The 19,717-nt window shown below is 40.5% G+C and overlaps 1 protein-coding gene across 1 annotated transcript in view; it reads left to right on the forward strand.

The window, feature by feature from the left end:
• si:cabz01090165.1 (uncharacterized protein LOC100333421 homolog) overlaps positions 1-19,717 on the forward strand; it is a 74,875-nt gene that overhangs the window by 28,533 nt on the left and 26,625 nt on the right. Inside the window, exons 6-7 of the mRNA XM_042414260.1 lie at positions 323-535; positions 1,165-1,475. Coding sequence (XP_042270194.1) covers positions 323-535; positions 1,165-1,475 — 524 coding nt within the window. The remainder of the gene's footprint in view (positions 1-322; positions 536-1,164; positions 1,476-19,717) is intronic.

A 19,717-nucleotide genomic window follows, 5' to 3' on the forward strand; every position in this document is an offset into this window, starting at 1 on the left:
GAAAATGTAGTTTTGCAAGAGGAGAGAAAGTGCAAACATGGATGTTTTTTTGTCTCTTTTGAAGTGACATGTTTTCTCTAAACCTCTTGAGTATTTTATCTCATTTGTGCCATTTGCTCTTGTGTTTTTTTTTCTTGGTGTCTTATCTTTTTCGTAAACTGAAAACTCAGCAGGTCTTTAACAAATCAGCACGTCCTTTGATAGAGGGCACTTATGATTTATTAGCCTGTTGTTTTTACTGCATCTATTAATAATGGAGTTTTTGGAGTGTTACATAACAATCACAGTCACAGTAACTTACATTTTTTTGGTGCCCTGACAGGAGGAGTTTGTCTGCGAACCGCCGATGATAACCCGTCACACCTCCAAGATGTTTGTGATGGAGGGTCAGGAGGTCAGCCTGCGCTGTAAGTCCATCGGAGATCCTGAACCTTCGACACACTGGGTCAGCCCTGATGGAAAGCTGATCGGCAACACGACCAGAACCATTTGCTACGAGAACGGCTCGCTGGACATCCTCAAGGCCTCCGTCAAGGTAGAGAAGGGGTTTAAATATTCAAGGAATATAGTTGATTTATTTTAAAACTCCCGGTCACATTTTCAGACACTGACTTTTCATTGTACAGATTAAAAGCACTTAATCTACTGTGTGCTGTTTATAAAGCAAATTAAAGTAAAGTATACAGCTTAATGTGGTTTTATTGACTTTATTTCCATCTTTGGCTGTTTTAATTGTTCTAAAGACAACATTGAAGACAAGTATGCATAAAATAATCGCATAAGAAGGAAGATATGGAATTTATTTAACAATCTTTGAACACCTGAATGACTTCATGATTGATGTAGAACTTATTAGAATAAAACATCAAGAACAGCAAATATCATTACTGCCTGCTTTTGGCAGCAAAATTGGTATAACAGCTGGTTATCTGCTGGCTGAAGCTCCATTTGTTTTACTAAGATACAAGAATAAATGTTTGTTCAACTGTTATTCAACTCCTAACTTTTGTGTGATGCATATTTTGGTAAATAAAAGGAAGTCTTTAGTAATTCTACACAGATCATTCCATTGTGTATTAACCATGTAAAACTCCTCATTATAACTGGTTTCATAGTGAAAAGCAAGAATAAAAGTCTTCTTTCTTCTCTTACAATGACTTCTAGGATTCTGGAAAGTTTACGTGCATAGCGTCTAACGCAGCTGGTGAGGCCACAGCTCCTGTTGAGTTAGTTGTCAACCCTTCACCACATTTTGACCCCAAACTGGACCCCGACCCGGGGCCGTCAGACATCCCCACGTCCATCAAGTCCAACATCAGCGGGGGCCAGGCCCGGTCCGACCAGCAGAGGGTCAGCGTGTCGGATCTAACGTCCAGCTCTGCTACCATCAGATGGCCCCCACAGAACCACATACCAGGGGTCCGCATGTACCAGATTCAGTACAACAGCTCCACCGACGATATACTTATATATAGGTAAGAGACACAAACTTTCTTATAAACCTTTAAAACAGAAGAGCTTTACAGATAATAAACCTGAATATAAGAGAACAGATGCTCCACAGTAATCAAACAGATTGAACGGTCCTGACATGTGCAATACACAGAATCCAGCACAGGATCATATGTAAACTTTTTAGAAAGATGGACCTGCATGAAATGCTTAGTGTTACCTTTCTGTTCTGCCTTTGCTCTAAACGTTATTAGAATATTAGAATTAGAAAAGTTGATGGTTCTTCTTATGTCCCAGAAACTAATAAACATTACCTACTGAAAGCTGGTTCCTGAGAACAACAGACCACTCAGAACAACGGTGGTTTGTGAATGACAAATATTTTTGACAGTTGTATAGATGCATAATTGTGATAATAAATTATCATAGGATTGTAAAAGGCATTGTTGTTCCTTTTACCATTAACTCAGTAACACCCTGCTGTCTAATTGCATTACATTTGCTGCCTGGTGGCATGTGACGCTCATGGCTACTTTAATAAATTGAGATTATTTTTTATATACACTCCGTAATCCTAAGAATATCACCATAGATTATGAAATGTGTGCAGATCCAAGAAATGAAAAGTCTTTCAGGAGGACTAGTATATTCTGACTGAGGTATATAACTTTGCTTGTGTTCAAGTTGAGTCTAATCAGGTGTGGTAGGGTCCTGTTGTTGCAACATCATCATCATCAGAGAGAAAAATGTTTTTTCAGGCAGATGGAGATTGATGGAGATGAACTGTGAGACAAAATGACAAGTATTGCTGCTCTTTGCACCACAGCTGCTCATTTATTGGTGGTGCATCATGCTGCTGACAGGGTCGCTGTTCTTTCTGTGTTTGGGTCCACACATAGTTCTCTAACCAAACAACTCTAACTATCCTCGGGTCTATTTTGTCCAATCACATCGTCCACAGGTGTCTTTCGGTTCGGTCTTGAAAACTGATTTAAATATGTTGTGTCGGGGTTCATCAAGAGCGCAGTAGAAAGAATGCAGCTAATAGAGTTGGGTGTGAGTGAGGTGACAGCAGAGGATGTATTTTATGTTACATACGGCAGCCATATTGAAGGTTACAGTGGCTGTGAGCAGTTTGATTGTGTTTCTAAGACCCTGTTTACACTTGGTTTTAAAAATGCATCTCAGGTGAATCAGATCATAAGTGTAAACAACCACCAAGACGCACTGTGATCCGATCACTCAAACCACTTACCGAGGTGGTCTGGGACGCATTTGACCACATATATTTTGTAGTGTAAACACTAATGATGCGTCCCCGACAAGGACGTAACAGGAAAATACATCATCAATGCAGGACATGGATGTTGTTATGGTGACAGGGTGCCAACGCCAAATGCCAACAGTTGGAATAGCCCGTACATGTTTATTAGTTCTTGAAACATTTTTGTTTTCTTAGCCAGCCTGTGCAAAACAAATGATGTCAGCTGATCACCTTGGAGACGCATGATAGACTGAATGGTGTCACTTGTGTTTGGATCATCAAAACACTTTTAAAATCAAGTGTAAACAGCTTCTAAATGTATCACATGGTCTTATTTTGTTTGGTAATTCGAGTGGTTGATGAAATGTGTTTGTGAGAGTCTGTCTATCTGTCCTTTGGGCCTGTCGGTTGTGTTTATGTATTCATAGGTTTGTGCATTTGTACTTGCCAGGTGAAAAAAACATGATTCTTACACGATTCAAGAAAATAGAGGATGTGAGTGTTTGTGTGTGTGTGTGTGAGAGTGTGATTTCTGTTCCTGCCTCTGTCTGTCTTTGTTCAAAACACATATCATCCCTGTGTGGGTAGTTATCACCAAGGTCTTCCTCATATAGGAGGCTGTTTCAAGGTTGGTTTTTTTTTATGTGAACAGCTCAGTAAGCAACAAAGGGTGAGTAAAATGGAGGGAGAAAAAAAAACAGCAATTTGGCTTCAGGCAACAAATATCAGATCAGGTATCAGGTCGATACTTTCGCTCCCAACGGTTTTGAAAAAACATGGCAATTATGTAATTATTGTCATTATAAATATAGAGCTTAATCAATTTGCTTTTGCGAGGTAAAAATCTATCGTAAAAACTCTAAATTCTTAGTGATTCTTGGCACTGCAAAGAGCTGCAGAGGGTGACGGGGAGAGTCAACTCTAAAACAAACAACCATTAATGAAAACCCTTAAACCTCACTGCAGTGGCTGGATTCATGCTCTCGCTCAGGAATGAAAAAAGCATGCAAGATACCGAGGTGTCTGCAATAGAAAACAAAGTGGGAAGTAAAAGATGTAATAGAAATAGCACAGAAATAATGAGCGAATAAACACAATGAAGCAAAACAGAACATATAAGTCAGAAAAATCAGAAAAATGTCCAAAGGGGAAACAATTAAAGCAGCAACCAGTCGTTGAGTTTGTGCAGTATCTGGTAAATTGTGCAGTAAAAAACAACTATAAGCAGATATCTTACATATCACATTTTACAGAAGCACATTTACTGTGTTCCCATGCTCCTGATCCATCTCCAAACCCGCATCCTCCTGCGCAGCTAAACTCGATGATTTGATTTGCACATCCTAATCACCAGATGTGGATTTCAGAGCATGTTTAAGGCTCTGGCTGCCAAGTGGCCGCATATGGACCTTCTATCATCCCACGATACCCGGTGACCACTGGACGGTCCCATCAGCTACTTAGCCAGCTCTGTAACCTAGCAACGACATTCAGAATGCATAATTGAGTGTTATTACAGAGCATTTGGAGGGCTGACAGATGACAGTTTGAAATGTGTCCACGGCCTCGATTCTCATTTTAACCAAAAAAAAAAAAAAACCAAAGGCACTCGAGTGATCGCTTTCTAGCCTCCTATCAGAGGGAACGCTCGGTCGAGTGTGGGGCGTCCAAATGGATCGTTTCAGATTCAACCGTGGGGGTGACCTCGTTTTCCTGCGACTGGCAGGGTGTCACACTCACAGCAGAAGCAGGCAGCCTGGTGTCAGCAGGTTAAGCTAGTTGCCATCCCTCAACTTCAGCGCAGAGTGGAGGTCATTTGTTTTTTATCTCGTCACATCATATACACCATAAACAATACATCATCGCTATCAGGGCGACACGGGAAGCAACCGTTGTTTCCTGTGTTGAAGTCCTGTGTTTTATTGACCTAATTATCCACCTCGACCTCCTCCAAAGTCATACTTCTTCCTCTTTTGCTCCTGATAGACAAGAATTTTGACACTAAAATATCTTTCCCTTTAAAGAAAAGCCTGCAAAAGCACAATTTCTGGGAGTTAAATTTACATCCAATATTATACAAGTGGCTAATGAAAAGGAGCTATACACCATGTAACATGATAAAAAAATAGCTTTAGGTTTGAAAGATAAGTTCGGTGATATTCTATACATTGGTCATGGTCAATAAATCTCATTAAAATACGAACAATGAATTGATCTTTTATATTGTCTGTGTATGTAAATCCTGATCTTATTGCTCTGTGTCATAGAGCTTCATTGTTGTCCAAAAACTATTAGTGAAACCATCTAACAGTGACCCTTTGAAATTCCATTTTTAGACACTTTAGATATATTTATCTGTATCACAAACAAAAGACTGTAAGGGCATTAAATTGAAATTAAAAAGAGTAGATTAGTTAAGATGTTTTGTTTAAATTGTGTCTGTGACTATGCCATGCTAACAGAAAGAGAGCTACACAGTTCTTATTTTGTTTTCCGTGTAGTTTTCATAGTATCTATTTACAGCAGGCACCGCTGAGCTCTTCTCTTCTCTTAACATTCACTCTGCTGCCCGAAGGCGCTGAGATGCAGGATTCTCGTGTTTGAAAGGTCGACAATTTGATTCCCTTGCTCTGCTGAGAAAATCAGAATACTGGAAGTGAAACTAAAATCACCTCCTCGTCCTTTCATACCAGCTGTTGTTGTTCCCCGTGAGCTCGGCATTTACACCCTACAGTCGCTCCGGTGGAGCCGCCGGCGATGAGGATGTATTGTGTATCATGAGATGTGATGAAGAGGAGCTCTCCCTGCTCATCAGACTCATCTGTTACTGCAGCAGCTACAAGAAAACTCTTTCAAATACAATAAAATTGAAAACACGTGATTTAGGCTCCAGTATCTCCCCTCAAAGCACCAAATGCTGGTTAAATATAACTTTGATGAAAAAAAAAAACACATTGGGAGCACAAAATATTAATATTTGGATGCCTTGGTAACATGTAAGGCTGGGCTGGGATCATTATCACCATATATCACAACATGGAAAGTCTATGCAAGATCAAAGTGATAGTCAATGCAATAAATTATGTTCTACTGTTATTCAACACACAAAACTCTTCAAACATCCAAAACAAACATTAATAACTCCATTTCATTAGTTTTTGATTGTTATAATTTTTGATGACGGTCTTCTTTTTCACTTTTGGCCTTGAAGGAGTGTCAAACCCTTCTGTTATCAGGAGTCGTTTGTATTTTAAGGCTGAACTTCTCCTACAGTGTCTTGGTTCAGTCAGTTTTGTAATCACAATTTGCTTGGAGTCAACTATAAATTGTCATTTGAATTATGTTGTGAATTGTTTTTATTTGAGTCATATTTAGTTTGAGTTGTATGTTAAAAATACAGAATGCAGTATTTACATTTATTTACAATTAGCATTTACAGTCAAATGTACACAACAGGATAAACCTGGAAATGGTAATTATTCAGTGTTTATATGGAGAATACACTGTGGATGCCTGGTTTCTGGGTTAGACGGAAATGCTTTTATTTTGAAGGTTTCAAGGAAATTATCTGGCCTGTTGTTGTCGCTAGTTTTTTTTAGAGAGGATAAAGGCTCAAGATGTCGGTTGCGAGCTCCGTTGTTTTCACCGTTTTGTAAGCTGCAGCATGTTAGAGGATGATAAATATGCTCTGGCTATTGAAAAGAAGTTTCCACTACACAACAAATTATAGTCCAACCTGTAACCAGGAGTCTCTGCCTGTACAGGAACTTAGTCTTTGCCTGCTGTTGTTCGCTCTCCTGCTTGTGAGTTTCATTATAAACAGGCAGTCAGCAGCTTTTTCGCTGTGGCTTTTTTTCTGACCTCTCTTCTAATCCATGACAAGTAGAAATACCCGTTTTAGCTCACAGTGGCAGTACTTATACTTTTGACTTTAAGTGCAAAACATTTTATAACACAAGTGAAGCTCTCGGGCTGAGTTATTGGCCTCTTCACTGTACGCTGTAATATAAGAGACTCGTGACGCCCACTCTGGCCCTCACTGCCCCGCCTGTACAGTCTGGTTCCAGGCTTTACAGCGACTCTGCCAGTCAGAGAAGCTACTGCAGCAAGCTGTTCATCATCATCACATACCGAGGCACTTACTGCACACCGCAACACTTCACGTCCGTTGTTTGTAATTGCTGCCAAAGCCTCACATAGTTCTTTTTCATCTCAGGTTTCTTTACAGACTCTGTGAAATGTTTACTTATATGATATGATGTAATTCCCAAAATATGATGTTGCAGCAGGACGTAATGGAATGAGGAATCAGCATAAGCAGCATTTGCCATTTTGTGTGCTGAAAATTAATGGTGCATCCAACACAAGCTGTAAACTAATGGGGTATTAGTTTAGATAGAAAGGCAGTCTGATTTAAAAGGAAGGCGACAGTGAAAATGTTCAAGTGTCTGTTTTCTAGGAGGCTTAAAGCTATAATATGTAATTATTCCACATTAAAATGTCTAATAACAACTAGACCTATGTTATATATGTTGTTGAGTTGTGTACTTACATTATCCCAAATGTTTCCAACAATTTTCAAACCCAGAGAAATCTGTAATTTAATCAAAGTAACGGACCGTTTCATTTGGTCGCCTGTCAATGGCGTCATACCTCCTCTACCAAAGAGTAAACACACACAAGATGCATACGGCGGCGCTGTGTTTGTCCGCTACGATGGCGTCTACCAAAGAGTAACTTACACACATACAAGATAATACATCGGCATTGTGGTTGTTCCACACAAACTGTTATAAATTGACTTTTATTCAGTTTTAAGTCACATTTTCATGATAAATTTAGGTTGTTTTTAACTATATCTTTTAGCCGGAAGAAGGATTTTAGTCATCGGACGTCTGGATCTTAAGTTATCAGAGAAATAAACTGGACAAACGTTAGCAGCAGCTCGGCTAACAGCCCCTCCAGGAAATCCGGTGGTCACCGAACATCGTCGGCGATGATTTTTTTAGGTGAAACAGCTTTAATTAGTAGTAATAGTAGTAGAGTAATCCTATCCCAGTGAAGCTGGTTATTTAACAATGAAGACAACAACTCCCATGATCCCTTGCTACTTTACATGGTCATCACACTCCGTCTTTTGTTATTGTTTTGATTGAGACCCCTAGCGGCTGAAATAACATATTGTGCATTTAAGTGTACATTCGTCGTTAAAGGTGCGCTCCCTGATTCACAGATTCATGGTTCCTTCCCCAGCACCCTGAGTCTCAAAATATCCTCCCAGCTTACTGTTAATGGTTAAACACTGAACTGTGTTAAAACAAATAAGCTGAAAGTAAGAACTGCAGCATCAGCATCTGTGATGAAATACCTGCTCTGTTGAGTTTCATCTCTGCTGGACATCCAGTTACATGTTATTTTTCTTATTTCCATAACTCAAAGCTTACCAGTTCTGATTCAAAGACAACTCTACCTTTTTCAAGCCCCTCATTAAAACCTGCCCTCCCACTATTATAAAAGTCTGGACGCAGTCAGCCTCCCCACAAACGACTCGTCCAAACTGTGCGCGGCCTTTTTCTAACCTTTTATCTTTCCAGGGAAAGTCGAGCGAGCGCGCCTGCTGTTATTCACTGGCCTGCTTCACATTCATATTTGGGAGCCGTCCAATACTGCTGAACTGCATTAACTGTATGAACTGAGCAGCTGCAGCCAGCTGGGTTGTGGAGCAGCAGCAGCTCTGGGGTTTATCATGGAAGTTGTCGAGGGATAGCAGGAGGGGGACGGGGTGGGGTGGAGGGGAGGGGAGGGGGGGTTACTCATTCATTTTTCCAGCCGCTGATCTTCCAGTCCGGGAGCCACCGGCTGTTCCCTGTAGGCTGCTGCTGCCCTATCATAATGGCATGACAAATGGGGCAATGAAAATTTTAGAAGTTCAGTGACCATCACCGCGGTTATCACTGCCGCCCATGCTGCAGGGGAGCACAGTTCAGCCGAGCAAATTATGCATCACAGATGAAATGGTCCTGCATCGCCTCAGCTTTTTTTTCCACATTTCTACGGTTTTAAAAAAAATGTTAAAAACTTTTTCTTTTTTTTCTTTTTTTTTAAATTGGGCACCTATCAACTGATTTCTCCCTTCCCACTCGCACAACCTCTCCTCTCCTCTTTCCTGGCAGAGCTGTTTGGTTCAGAGCTATTAGCTGTAACAGCTTCAGCAGTGACACAAGGAGGAAGGAACACAGTAATACTGTATCATCACTTCAGCTCCCGTCATACAGAGGAAGACTAAAGTCTGATGTAGATGCCCAAAAAAGATGAAGGTTAGACAGATTAACTGCATATATGCAGGAGGAAAATCTATCAAACAAGGCCATCATGATAAAAACATACAAAGGCCATCGGTGTAACATAGACAACAGACTGAAGAGAGAGAGATGGAACGTTTAGATGGTGAAGGTCTTCTCTGGGATTTTAACATTAAAAATTATAAAATAACATAAATTCGACTTAAACAACCATCGAGGCATTCGTGTGAGTAGCAACTTGGGGTAATGTTTGAAGCCACCTGCAAAACCCTCATTCAACATTCAACATCATCCTCAGCAAAGGCCAAACTGGTTTTAACACCATCAAACAACAGACCATAACTTCATCCGTCTCACCCTGATCAACAGACACGTCCACCAAAATAAAAGCGCAGGGTTTCTTGCTGTGTTTTACAGTAGAGATGCAACGCCTCCGCTAACATGAAAAGAAAATTTTACATTTATTAAAAACAGAATATTTGGCTTATCAGGCGTCAGTGAAAACAAGCGGTGGCGCGGCATCACTCAGTAAAGGCCACGTATGAGCCGATTATTATTGAACTACATCGATAATAGGATTAGGTTTGACAGGATCAGTCTGATTCAGCTCAGCAAGTGATGCTAATCAAGTAATTAACCAGTAGGGGTGTAAGGATTTATAGATATGTATCTGAAAAGTGATACAAAAGTCAGAGAGATCCGGGATGCATCGATAGACAAACACAGATCCATCCTAAACTCTACATCTGATTCGGAAAAAAAATGTATATGTCCCTTCTCCTGCTAGCTCACTTCAATCCATCACAACATTCCCACACAGAAGGAAACGAAATCTTCAAGATGTTCAGTTTTATAATAAAATGTGCTGGTGGCAGGAAACCCTGTAACAATATTTTTCCTTCTTTGATTCTTACAACATAACATCTGGTTCCTAAAAATAATTAACAAAGCAACATGGAAGGAAAACATATGGTAGGCAAAATAATCTATTAAATATAATGAATACCGTAAAAACATACAATATGGAAATTAATTTTAGCACAGAGGTGTTGATGAAAAGGCAAAAATCAGTGGAACAATCTGATATACTCCCCGTGTTAGATACTCAAATTAAATGCCTTCTGTTCTGCAGATCCTGTAATCTCATTGGTCGCATCTAAAAAGAGCGTTACAACAACAGCTGCATCATCTGCAAAAAAAAAAAAATCAGACCTCTACCTCGACTGAATCTGAAGAGGATCGTAATTTTCCCAGAAAAAAAAAAAGAGGAAATGAGGCAGCGGTGAGCTCGAGAAGGAGAAAGCAAAACAATGTGAGAGGGAAGGATGGAGAGAGAGAGAGAGAGAGAGAGAGTTGAAAGCTGGTTTCATGGTGCAGTCAGACCAGAGTATAAACTGTGCTGGTTTCCATCTCAGCACCTCCTTCTCACTTCACCTCTGCGCTGGTTTTTTTTTTTTTTTTTTTCTTCATCTCAGTTTCCTCGTACACTCAGGTTTCCGCTCATCGTGCTGCGCTGGCAGAAAAGTGGAGAGAACCGGGAAGCGTAGAGATAACAGATAGACATTTCCTCGTCTCTCTCTCTCTCTCTCTTACTTTCTCTTTCTGTCTGTTAGACTCTCAACAGAGGTGAGTGAAGCATCAGGGAGGAGGAGAGAGAAAGGAAAGGAAGTTGTATTTTTTTTTTTTACAATATTCTCTCCTTCTTTTCAATTCTGCCCCAGGGTAAGAATAACCTGACCAGCTTTATCCTTCACCTCTCTCTCTCTCTCTCTCTCTCTCTCATACACACACACATGCACTCTAAGGATTATGGGTCCAGGGAGAGATCAACCTCTGTCAGCACCAGGAAATGAATCTATTGATTCTACCTCCTTTAATATTCTCTTCTGCTCCTCTTTCCCTTTCTGTCCCGGACCAGTGGTTTGTGTGTGTGTGTGTGTGTCTGCTTGCATGAAAGGCTTTATAAAGGCACAGTGTGAGAAAGCGTGTGCAAAGGTGAACGTGTGTGTGTGTGTGTGTGTGTGTGTGTGTGTGTTTGCTGGCTTACTAATTACCATCCTGCCTGGCTCTCGAAGGAGAGATTAAAGAAGAGAAAGAAAAACTAGACAGACGGAGGGAGGTGGTGATAGAGGAGGGATAGATTGCTGCAGTGCTGTGAATAAAAGAAGGCTCAGCTGATGTAGAGATAGGTGGAAGGAAGGAAGGAAGGAAGGAAGTAAGTAAGGAAGGAAGGAAGGAAGGAAGCAGGAAATGACAGCTGATTATATTCTGCTGAGATGATGAGGCATCAGCTTTCCTCCTACTACTCTGTGTTTCTGCCTCCATTTCTCTCTCACTCAGTCGCTGCTCAGAGCTTCTTACCTTTCTCTTTCCTCCCTCATCTTCTTCTCTCTCTACTGCTCTTCCTCGTCTCATCCCTCCTCTCCTCCTCCTCCTCCTCCTCCTCCTCCTCCTCCTTCTTCATCAGCCAAATGTCATTTTGTCCCGCTGGGTCTCCAGTTAGAAAACATCCAGTACAGAAGATGACAGCTGGGTTTATAAGCTGAGATCAAATCAAAAGGTTTTCCTCTCCTGCAGTCAAAGTCAGAGTTCAGCCTTTCAGTGTCAAATCTCACACTATCCTGGTTGCTACAATAAAACACAAGAGGAGTTATATCAGCAGAACAGATCCAGGAAAGCAAAAAACATCACCAAGTTTTAGTGAAATATCTCAACAACAGGTGGAGGGATCGACAGACTTTAATGTTCATCCAAGTTTGTCTTTGGTGATCTAGCGTCGCAAACATGTTTGCTAGATGCTAAATGCTAAATTTAATGTTTATATGTAGGTTGTTTCTTTTTTAATATAGCATTTTTAAATGGGTTATAAGTCATACCAGAGAGATGCATTATCTCTTTTATGAAAGCTCTGCAAGATAGCTCTTAGCTTGAAGGACAGCCGCGCAGTGAAACCTGTACGCTTTAAGTACAACTTAAGTGCAGCTTGAGTTGAGGTCAGTGTGCTTCAAATTAACACCATCTCAACTATTGCTCCTTCCAACCTGTACATCAACCAGCAGGTACAGCACCATGCAGTGAGTAAACCTCACTCCCCGACACTTTAAGAGACAGATGCTAGCATCCAGGTGTTTTAGCTTCCTTGCTAGCATGTCTGAGGTTGTGAGTTTGAGTCCAGCGCAGGACTGTGTTTGTCTACTCTAATTTTATGACTGTTGCGGCACCGAATACAAGTCATATCAAGTCATTATAAGCCCGTAGTGAAGCATACATCACATACACACACACACAAACAGATGCAAGCGAGCCCTTTGACTAATAAATTCCAGTTTTTTTCAACGATTGTTTTTTTCCCCTCACTGTAAATTTTATTTCATTTTTATTCTGCGAGCCTCGTGAGCCCTTTCACGTCATCGGACACGGCGGCTCGAGCCCTGGTAAGCTCCTTGAAGAGCCCAATTCCTGGATGGGCGGGTCTGGCGAGACTCGAACTTCTCTCAACCTCTCTTTACTTTAATTTATTTCTGTCATTTTTTGGGTGCAACACTATGAATGAGGCTTTTCGCTCTGCCTTCAAAAAAGGTCACCGTTCTGAACATTTCGCCTTCAGATGTGTTCGGATGATACGACACATATATATATATATATATACCAGTTGGTTTCAAGCTTTACTGACACCTTTAAACTGATGAAAGTAAAGTCAAGCATGAAAGGCAGGGCTGATAGCAGAGGATAAACCCTTTTGATTTAGGTAACAACATGACTTTTCCTCTATCGCCACCCTCAAGACAAACTTTACATCCTATCTACAGTGTCTACCTACCCGCCGACTTCATATAATGAGTAGTAGAACGTTTCTGCACCAGTCAGTTTCATCTGTCATCCATTCAGTCCTGCAACACACACTTAATACACACAGTAGACCATTACCTGTACCTGACACCATTATGTCTTGACCTCACCCACTCATTCACCCACACACACACACAGCCATGAAACTAACAGTGCTTCCTGAACATACACACACGATTACATGTGTGCAACCCAACCCGAGGCCATGCTGACCTTTTTTTTCCCACTAATGATGCCCACTCTCCTCTCTAACCAGCTGTCTCTCTTCTTTTTTTTATCTTTCTCTCTCTGTTTGTCTTTGTCTGACTCAGTTTCTCTGCATTTTATGACTGACAATCTCTGTCTGTCTGTTTCTTTGAGAGTTGAGGTACTTTCAGGCAGCTGGGTTGAAATAAACAAACTAAACTTTTGTTTTTTAGTCTCAAAAAGTCACAAAAACTAAATGCAAGTAGTTGGAATGATTCACTCTTTTGAGGCTCAAAACCAATTTTGCTACATACATGTCTGAATTCATCAAAAATGATGTAAAATTCAAATTTTCAGGAGCAAATATGTGGCTTCTCAAATTATTTCTTTTTACCCAGCTCTACTGTATCTACTAAGAAGACCAAACTTTTTAAATGATACAAAGATTTTATGCACATATTTTCAGACAATATTGATTTTATAAGGTTACTTTTTTCTCTCTTTCACATGAGGGTGTAACTAGGGATGCACAATATTGGATTTTTTGCCAATATCCGATATGCCGATATTTCCAACTCACTGTGGCTGATTGCCGATATATGCACATATTTTTTTTCCAGCTGGCTGAGGAGACTATTATGCATGCAAGCATAGATTGTACTAAGTGTGATCAAGAAAGACAATATATGAAGGATTTAGGAAGATTTGAGTTCAGGAGCTCAGCGCTAAAACTTTAATGAACCTGCCAAGTGAGAGGAGCAGTAGAGTTTTCACTGAGTTTAATAGACAGACAGGATTAATGTGTAGGATTTAATCTCTGGTCCACACTCCAGAGCAGAAGGTGGCGGTAATGCACCTAATACACTGGTTGTCAACCGCTGTTATAAACCAAAAAGATTTTTTTTCCCTCCCCAAACAGAGTGCTACATCCTGTCAGCCGAGGTATTTCCTATCTGTGCAGCCGAATTTAGCAGCTCCTCGACGGACTGTTTCTCCCCGACGGTCCCGGTGTTTCCTCCACAGGCTGCACTTCACTCAAGCTGCCCGTCAGACCAGCTGCTTCTTCCCACTTTAACCTGAATAACAAACCAGGGCTCGGTGTTCCGGTTGGATCCACATGGAGAGCCGGGGCTAACGTTAGCCGCAGCATGGCCGGAGCGAAGCACAGCCAGCTAGCCTCTGCTAGCTTCCCAGCAAACATTAGCCCCGGGTCTGCATGTAGATCCAACCGGAGCAATGAGCCCCGGTTTGTTATTCAGGTTAAAGTGGGAGTGAAGTGGAGCCTGCGGAGGAGAAACAGTCCGTGGAGGGAAGCACAGTCAGGCGGCGGAGGAGAAGGCAACAAATCGGCCTCTCTTAATCGTCAGAAATGGCCGATACCGATGATGTGCCGATAATATCATGCATCCCTAGTTTAAACATACAGAACAGCAAACAGAAAGGAGAGATTTTTCAGTTTATATTGCGTCGCTGATACTTATTTTTCAGTTGAGTATGACTGACTGCTGATACCAAACACACATTTTTTGTGTGTGTATTGAGCTGTGAATGAGCCGTGGTGTCAGACACATGTGCCTGGATAGGTTTTGTGCTTTTTGTCTTCATCTCTTCTTCTTCTTCTACTCTTCCTCTCCCTCTGCTACACTCCACCTCGTCTCGGTTTCTCTTGCCTCTGCTCTCAGTCTTTCCTCATTGATATTCAGAGGACCAGAAGCGATGAAAGTGAGGATATGCGGTGAAACTCTCACCCTGACCTTGTGTCTGAGGTGTGAGGGGAATTATCTGTGGACATTTTTATAACTTTAGTGTCCTGTGAAATCTCCATAAAGTCACCTTTTTCAGGAATTGAAACAAATAGGAGAAAAGGACTTCTTTTATAATATAATCATCAGGTTTGATTGAAAGATTGCTCCTAAAATCTGTAGGAATCGAGTTTAATACACACTCGGTTCCTTTGCTTCACGTTTTTCCCTGGTGTTGGATTATTGGATTATTAGTGAGCTTCTTCTCTCTGTTCCCTCTGCTCAGTGTCTTCAGATGGCTGACAGCCTGCCAGGTGCTTCCCTCAGGTTCAGTACTAATAGTAAAGCTTTGACTCACAGCTGTCAATTACACACTTGGGTTGTTGGCCGGCTCTCATCACCCTGCAGGCTTTTGTATTTGTACACCTTTATTCAAAAAAAAAAAAAATGTTCTTCACATGCTCCCATCATGCCTCTGTGGTGGTGACGGTTCAGAGGATGTTGTTTGGATTTATTAAAACACGGTTGTATTGTATACTGCACGCTTTTAGGAAGATATTTAGAGACCGTACCAGTGGTTTTTAAAACGTTTACTACAAGTAACATGTACTTTAATCATTTTGTAAGCATGTGTTTAAGAAATTTGGATGCATTTTTCTCTTTTTTTCAAAGCAGCCACAGATTAACATTTCCATACAGTTTAAAAATCTATCAGCAGACTTTGGAAACTTGCTTGGGTTGTGTAATCCATCATTTTGTCAGTCACACAGTTGGTATGACATAAAAATGCATGGTAGACTTTGCAAATAAACTTCATTTCTATCTACATTAAAAGAAATATTAATTGTTTTTGAAGTAAGAATTTGAAAAAAAAAAGATTTATTGTCACAGATTACACAATTCTGATAATGGATTTTAATACCATAAATTAATGGAAACCAAACTGTGAAAAATATATCCAAAGAATCAAATACTTTTGAATATAGTCAGCATAAATGTTCAGTATGTATGAGGTGTGTCAGTATCCTTCAACCAAAGTGCTTATCAGGTGGTTTAACAGTACTTTATGTGATTGTCCAGGAGTCTTCACGCAACATCTGTCACTATTCATATGAACAACCAAGTGCAACACCATGAATGCCTTTTGAAGAGAGATATAAGTCCAAGAGTGTGTGCTGTTATCTCCATTTGAACTATTTATTGTGTCAATAAATTGTTTAAATGCCTTTTCACACCACCTATAAACACTTTAACCTCCAGGAGTCATCAGACGCTATATGAACTAGTTTGTTTGAGCGACAAAGTTGCTGCTTTCCTAAACTACACATATGAGCATTTACTAATCTAATGTCTCTGCCAACAGGACAATATCATTAGTTAGTGTCTGCCTCTGCTGTGGTTAAGGTTTGCCACAGGGGAGAATGATGGGAATGATTGCAGTCTTGGTTAACATCAAGGTTTTGGCCTAAACAGGCAACAAACAGCGGTTTCTTATGTTAAAGTTGCATTTGTTGTCTCGTCCATCCACACATCTGCCATAAGAAGCTTTCCTGCACCAGTATCAACATGCAGTACCTCTGCATTTTCACTCATATGGGAGCAGAATTCAACATGCAGAAATGAGTAGCGATAACTCAACTCGATCAAATATATACTCTGAAGCTACAGCGATGTAGGGATCATGGGAGCTTCTTGTTCAAGAGGATGTTCTGTACAGACGATACAGGAATCAAACATGAGACCTTTACCTTTAAAGAAAATAACAGACACATGCTGGCAGAAGCGGTCTGAACCACATCTCTCTTCAGTTCAGGACTGTGTCATTTAATAATGGAGCATAACATGAATGGAAGCTTACAGCCGTTCAATGCATACAGAATGTGAACACGGAGTGGTCGATATGAAATGTAACCTCAGTGATGGGTTGGATTTAGTGTCGTGCCTCGTATTAAATCCTGAGTGGCTCTATTTCATACGGTTGTGGCCGCTGCATTATTCACAAAGCTGTCATGAACAGGCAGAGAGGCAACACTTGAGGTCACGCTTCTCTTTAAATCTTACATGGCGTTCAGTGTATTTCATATCATTATAACCACTGCATTATTCAGAACCTTAAATGATACGCGACGCTATGCAATTATCTCGGATCTTTCCTGATTTTCATTATGCAGTTCTTCTAACTGGTTCTGTGCCAAAGGCAAGGGTAAAATAAGATATACAGCTTTAGTATATAGAACCTTCACTGGCTCTAAGGCTCCATTATTCCTCAGCCTGCTTCCAAAAACAATATAATAAAGCTGGAATTTGCACAACGTGTGTCCTTGTGTTGGTTTGTTTGTTAATCCAACATGAGCCAATGAGGATTTGCTGTTTTTCATTTTAAAGAAGTATTAAATGGGGAAAAAAGAAAATTGGAATTTGTAGATGTATTTTTATATTAGAAAGATAACATTTGATGGAACAAACATTCAGAAGATCATGTGTATGAATTGACTCAAATGTTATTCTAAAGATAAACTTAATGTTACCAGGTCATGAAGTTTTTTGATAATATGGACTTTTCAAAATAAGAGGTGAATAACTTTCATCAGTATCGTAAATATTTTCTAAATTTGATGAAGTTTGTTCAGTTTTTGTGTAGTGCAGTGGTAGTCCGTGTCAGGATGGTGAGTGCAAGAGACGGCAGGCAGGCAAGATCCGAGATCTGAGACGCAGGAACACTAACCAGGAACACAGAATAAACGCAGTACAAACACAGACGACTCAACAGAGACCAAACTGAAAACTGGACTGTAGGTAGACAGGGTGTGATTGCAAACTGAACACAGGTGAGGGAAAGGAGACACAGGTGAAACACATGAGGTAATCAACAAAGGTGGGAAAACCCCAAGAAGTAAAGGTAACAAGACACAAGGAGAAAACATTTCAAAATAAAAGAAGAAATAAAGTAATCAGACAACAAGTGACACAACACACAGGCAGACTGGAAGCTGATAAACTGGGGAACACACTAGGAGCAGGTCTGGGCTAACAAGGGTGATGAAGGGCAGGTGAGAGGAGGAGGAGCACATAAACACAGGAGGAAACACACAACAGAGAAAACCAAGAGCACAAAAACAAAGTCCAGGCAGGATGTGGCTGAAACTGGCCTTAATAAATGAATATTGGACAGATTGTAGTGTGTAGACATTCTTCCTATTTTTTAGAGATGTATATTCAAACAGTGCTCTGCAAAAATTGTGCTTTTTTGAATCATGGTTCAATAATTACTGGATGAGAAATGGTGGTTATTATACTGAAACTATACTATACTGACCAAAATCCCATTAGTCTAATGGCCCGTTATCCCAAAAAACAAAAGCCTACTGCTCTGAAAATACACACTCTCCCTGGAGTTTTTGCCCTTAATATATTTTGCAAGTGTGCAAGTGATCATTTTAACCCCAAAACATGATCTTTCCCAAACCCTAACCAAATGGTTTTTGTGCCTAAACCTAACCAGACCTTAACCACAGCATGTTTACACCACAAATCATCATTATTTATTTAATAAGCACGTCAAAAAACACTAAGATATTAAGGGCAACAGACGACAGAGGTAACCTAACCATAAATGATGGCAGTGCGTCATTATTGCTTATCAGACACTGATAATGTTTGTTACCTGATAAAACCGACTTTTTCTATATTACTGAGGTCTTCTGCTAAATTCTGCATCATGTTTCACAAAGCAGAACTCTGATTTAATGAAATGACGTTATAGAAATTGCGTAGACGTGCTGACTGGCAGTATTTCAGGATGTCAAACAGCAACGTTACACATCTTGGGAATCCCACACAGGTCTGTTCAATCCACACCGACTCCGACCTGCGTTCTGCGTCTCTGTTCACAGAACCGGCCGTCTGTCTGCCTTCACCAGGCTGACTGACAGCAGATATTTACTGAACCAAAATACTGTTTTTATGTCGGCTCCATGGGAAGAAATCAGCAATGTTTGTATTTATCGACTCATCGATTTTATTTCCCACCGTAGCGCAGATGAGGGGAATCTGCCTGTAGTGAAACAGGCAGCTCACAGACAGACCGGGAGCCTTGATCAATCAGTGTAGATACGGTTAATACGTTGACAACACATATACAGCAGACAGATATTTGTGTGATTTAAACAGCCGTCTGTGCAGATTACGCTTCACTAAATGTGACAGAAATAGACTTGAGTGTCTCCATGAGCGTCTGGGAGTCAGTGCGGATTGATATGTTTAATAAAACGGGAGCGAATCTGTTCTTTGAGATGTACTTTCTATGTGAATTAGGCTACTTTACTTTATTTAACTTAGTTCACAGAAGAGCTGTTAAAGTTAAATAACAGCCGACTCTTTAGGAGACATAAAAAGTCATGATTCAGGAGTATCATCTGTGTAACGGGGGACGCAGATCTGTTAAATTGAGCAATATATTAACGGACTATGGAAAGTAGTAATGCTGGCAGTCACTGGGAGTTTGTCGGTCCAATTGGGCCAATGGGCAGTCCCCAAAGTGGTGGGGTGGAACTATTCAAATAAGAAAATACTTATTCCCACCATTGCTCATAGTTGAACTTTTAGGATCTTTCTGTAATTAAACAGACAAACTGGACTGAAAACAGAGTTGCTTCGGCTGTGGAAACAACCAAAAGCTCAGGAGGATAAACGTGGATCAGCAGGGACTGAGTGTGACCTGCTGTCTGTTTCCAGCAGCGAGAGAGAAGTTCAAGCAAATATTTGAGCTACAAATTATTCATGTGATACATGTATGACATGCAGATGACTGTGTCATTAAAAGTTTCCCTGAAAATGCTTTATGAATCATATATCAAAGGCAAGAACTGCCTTCTGAAGTTAAGAAAATTTAATTTCTCACTTTACAATTGAATGTTTCACTT

The sequence above is a fragment of the Thunnus maccoyii genome, chromosome 6 (genome assembly GCF_910596095.1).
Source record: "Thunnus maccoyii chromosome 6, fThuMac1.1, whole genome shotgun sequence".
Classification (NCBI taxonomy): Eukaryota; Metazoa; Chordata; class Actinopteri; order Scombriformes; family Scombridae; genus Thunnus; species Thunnus maccoyii.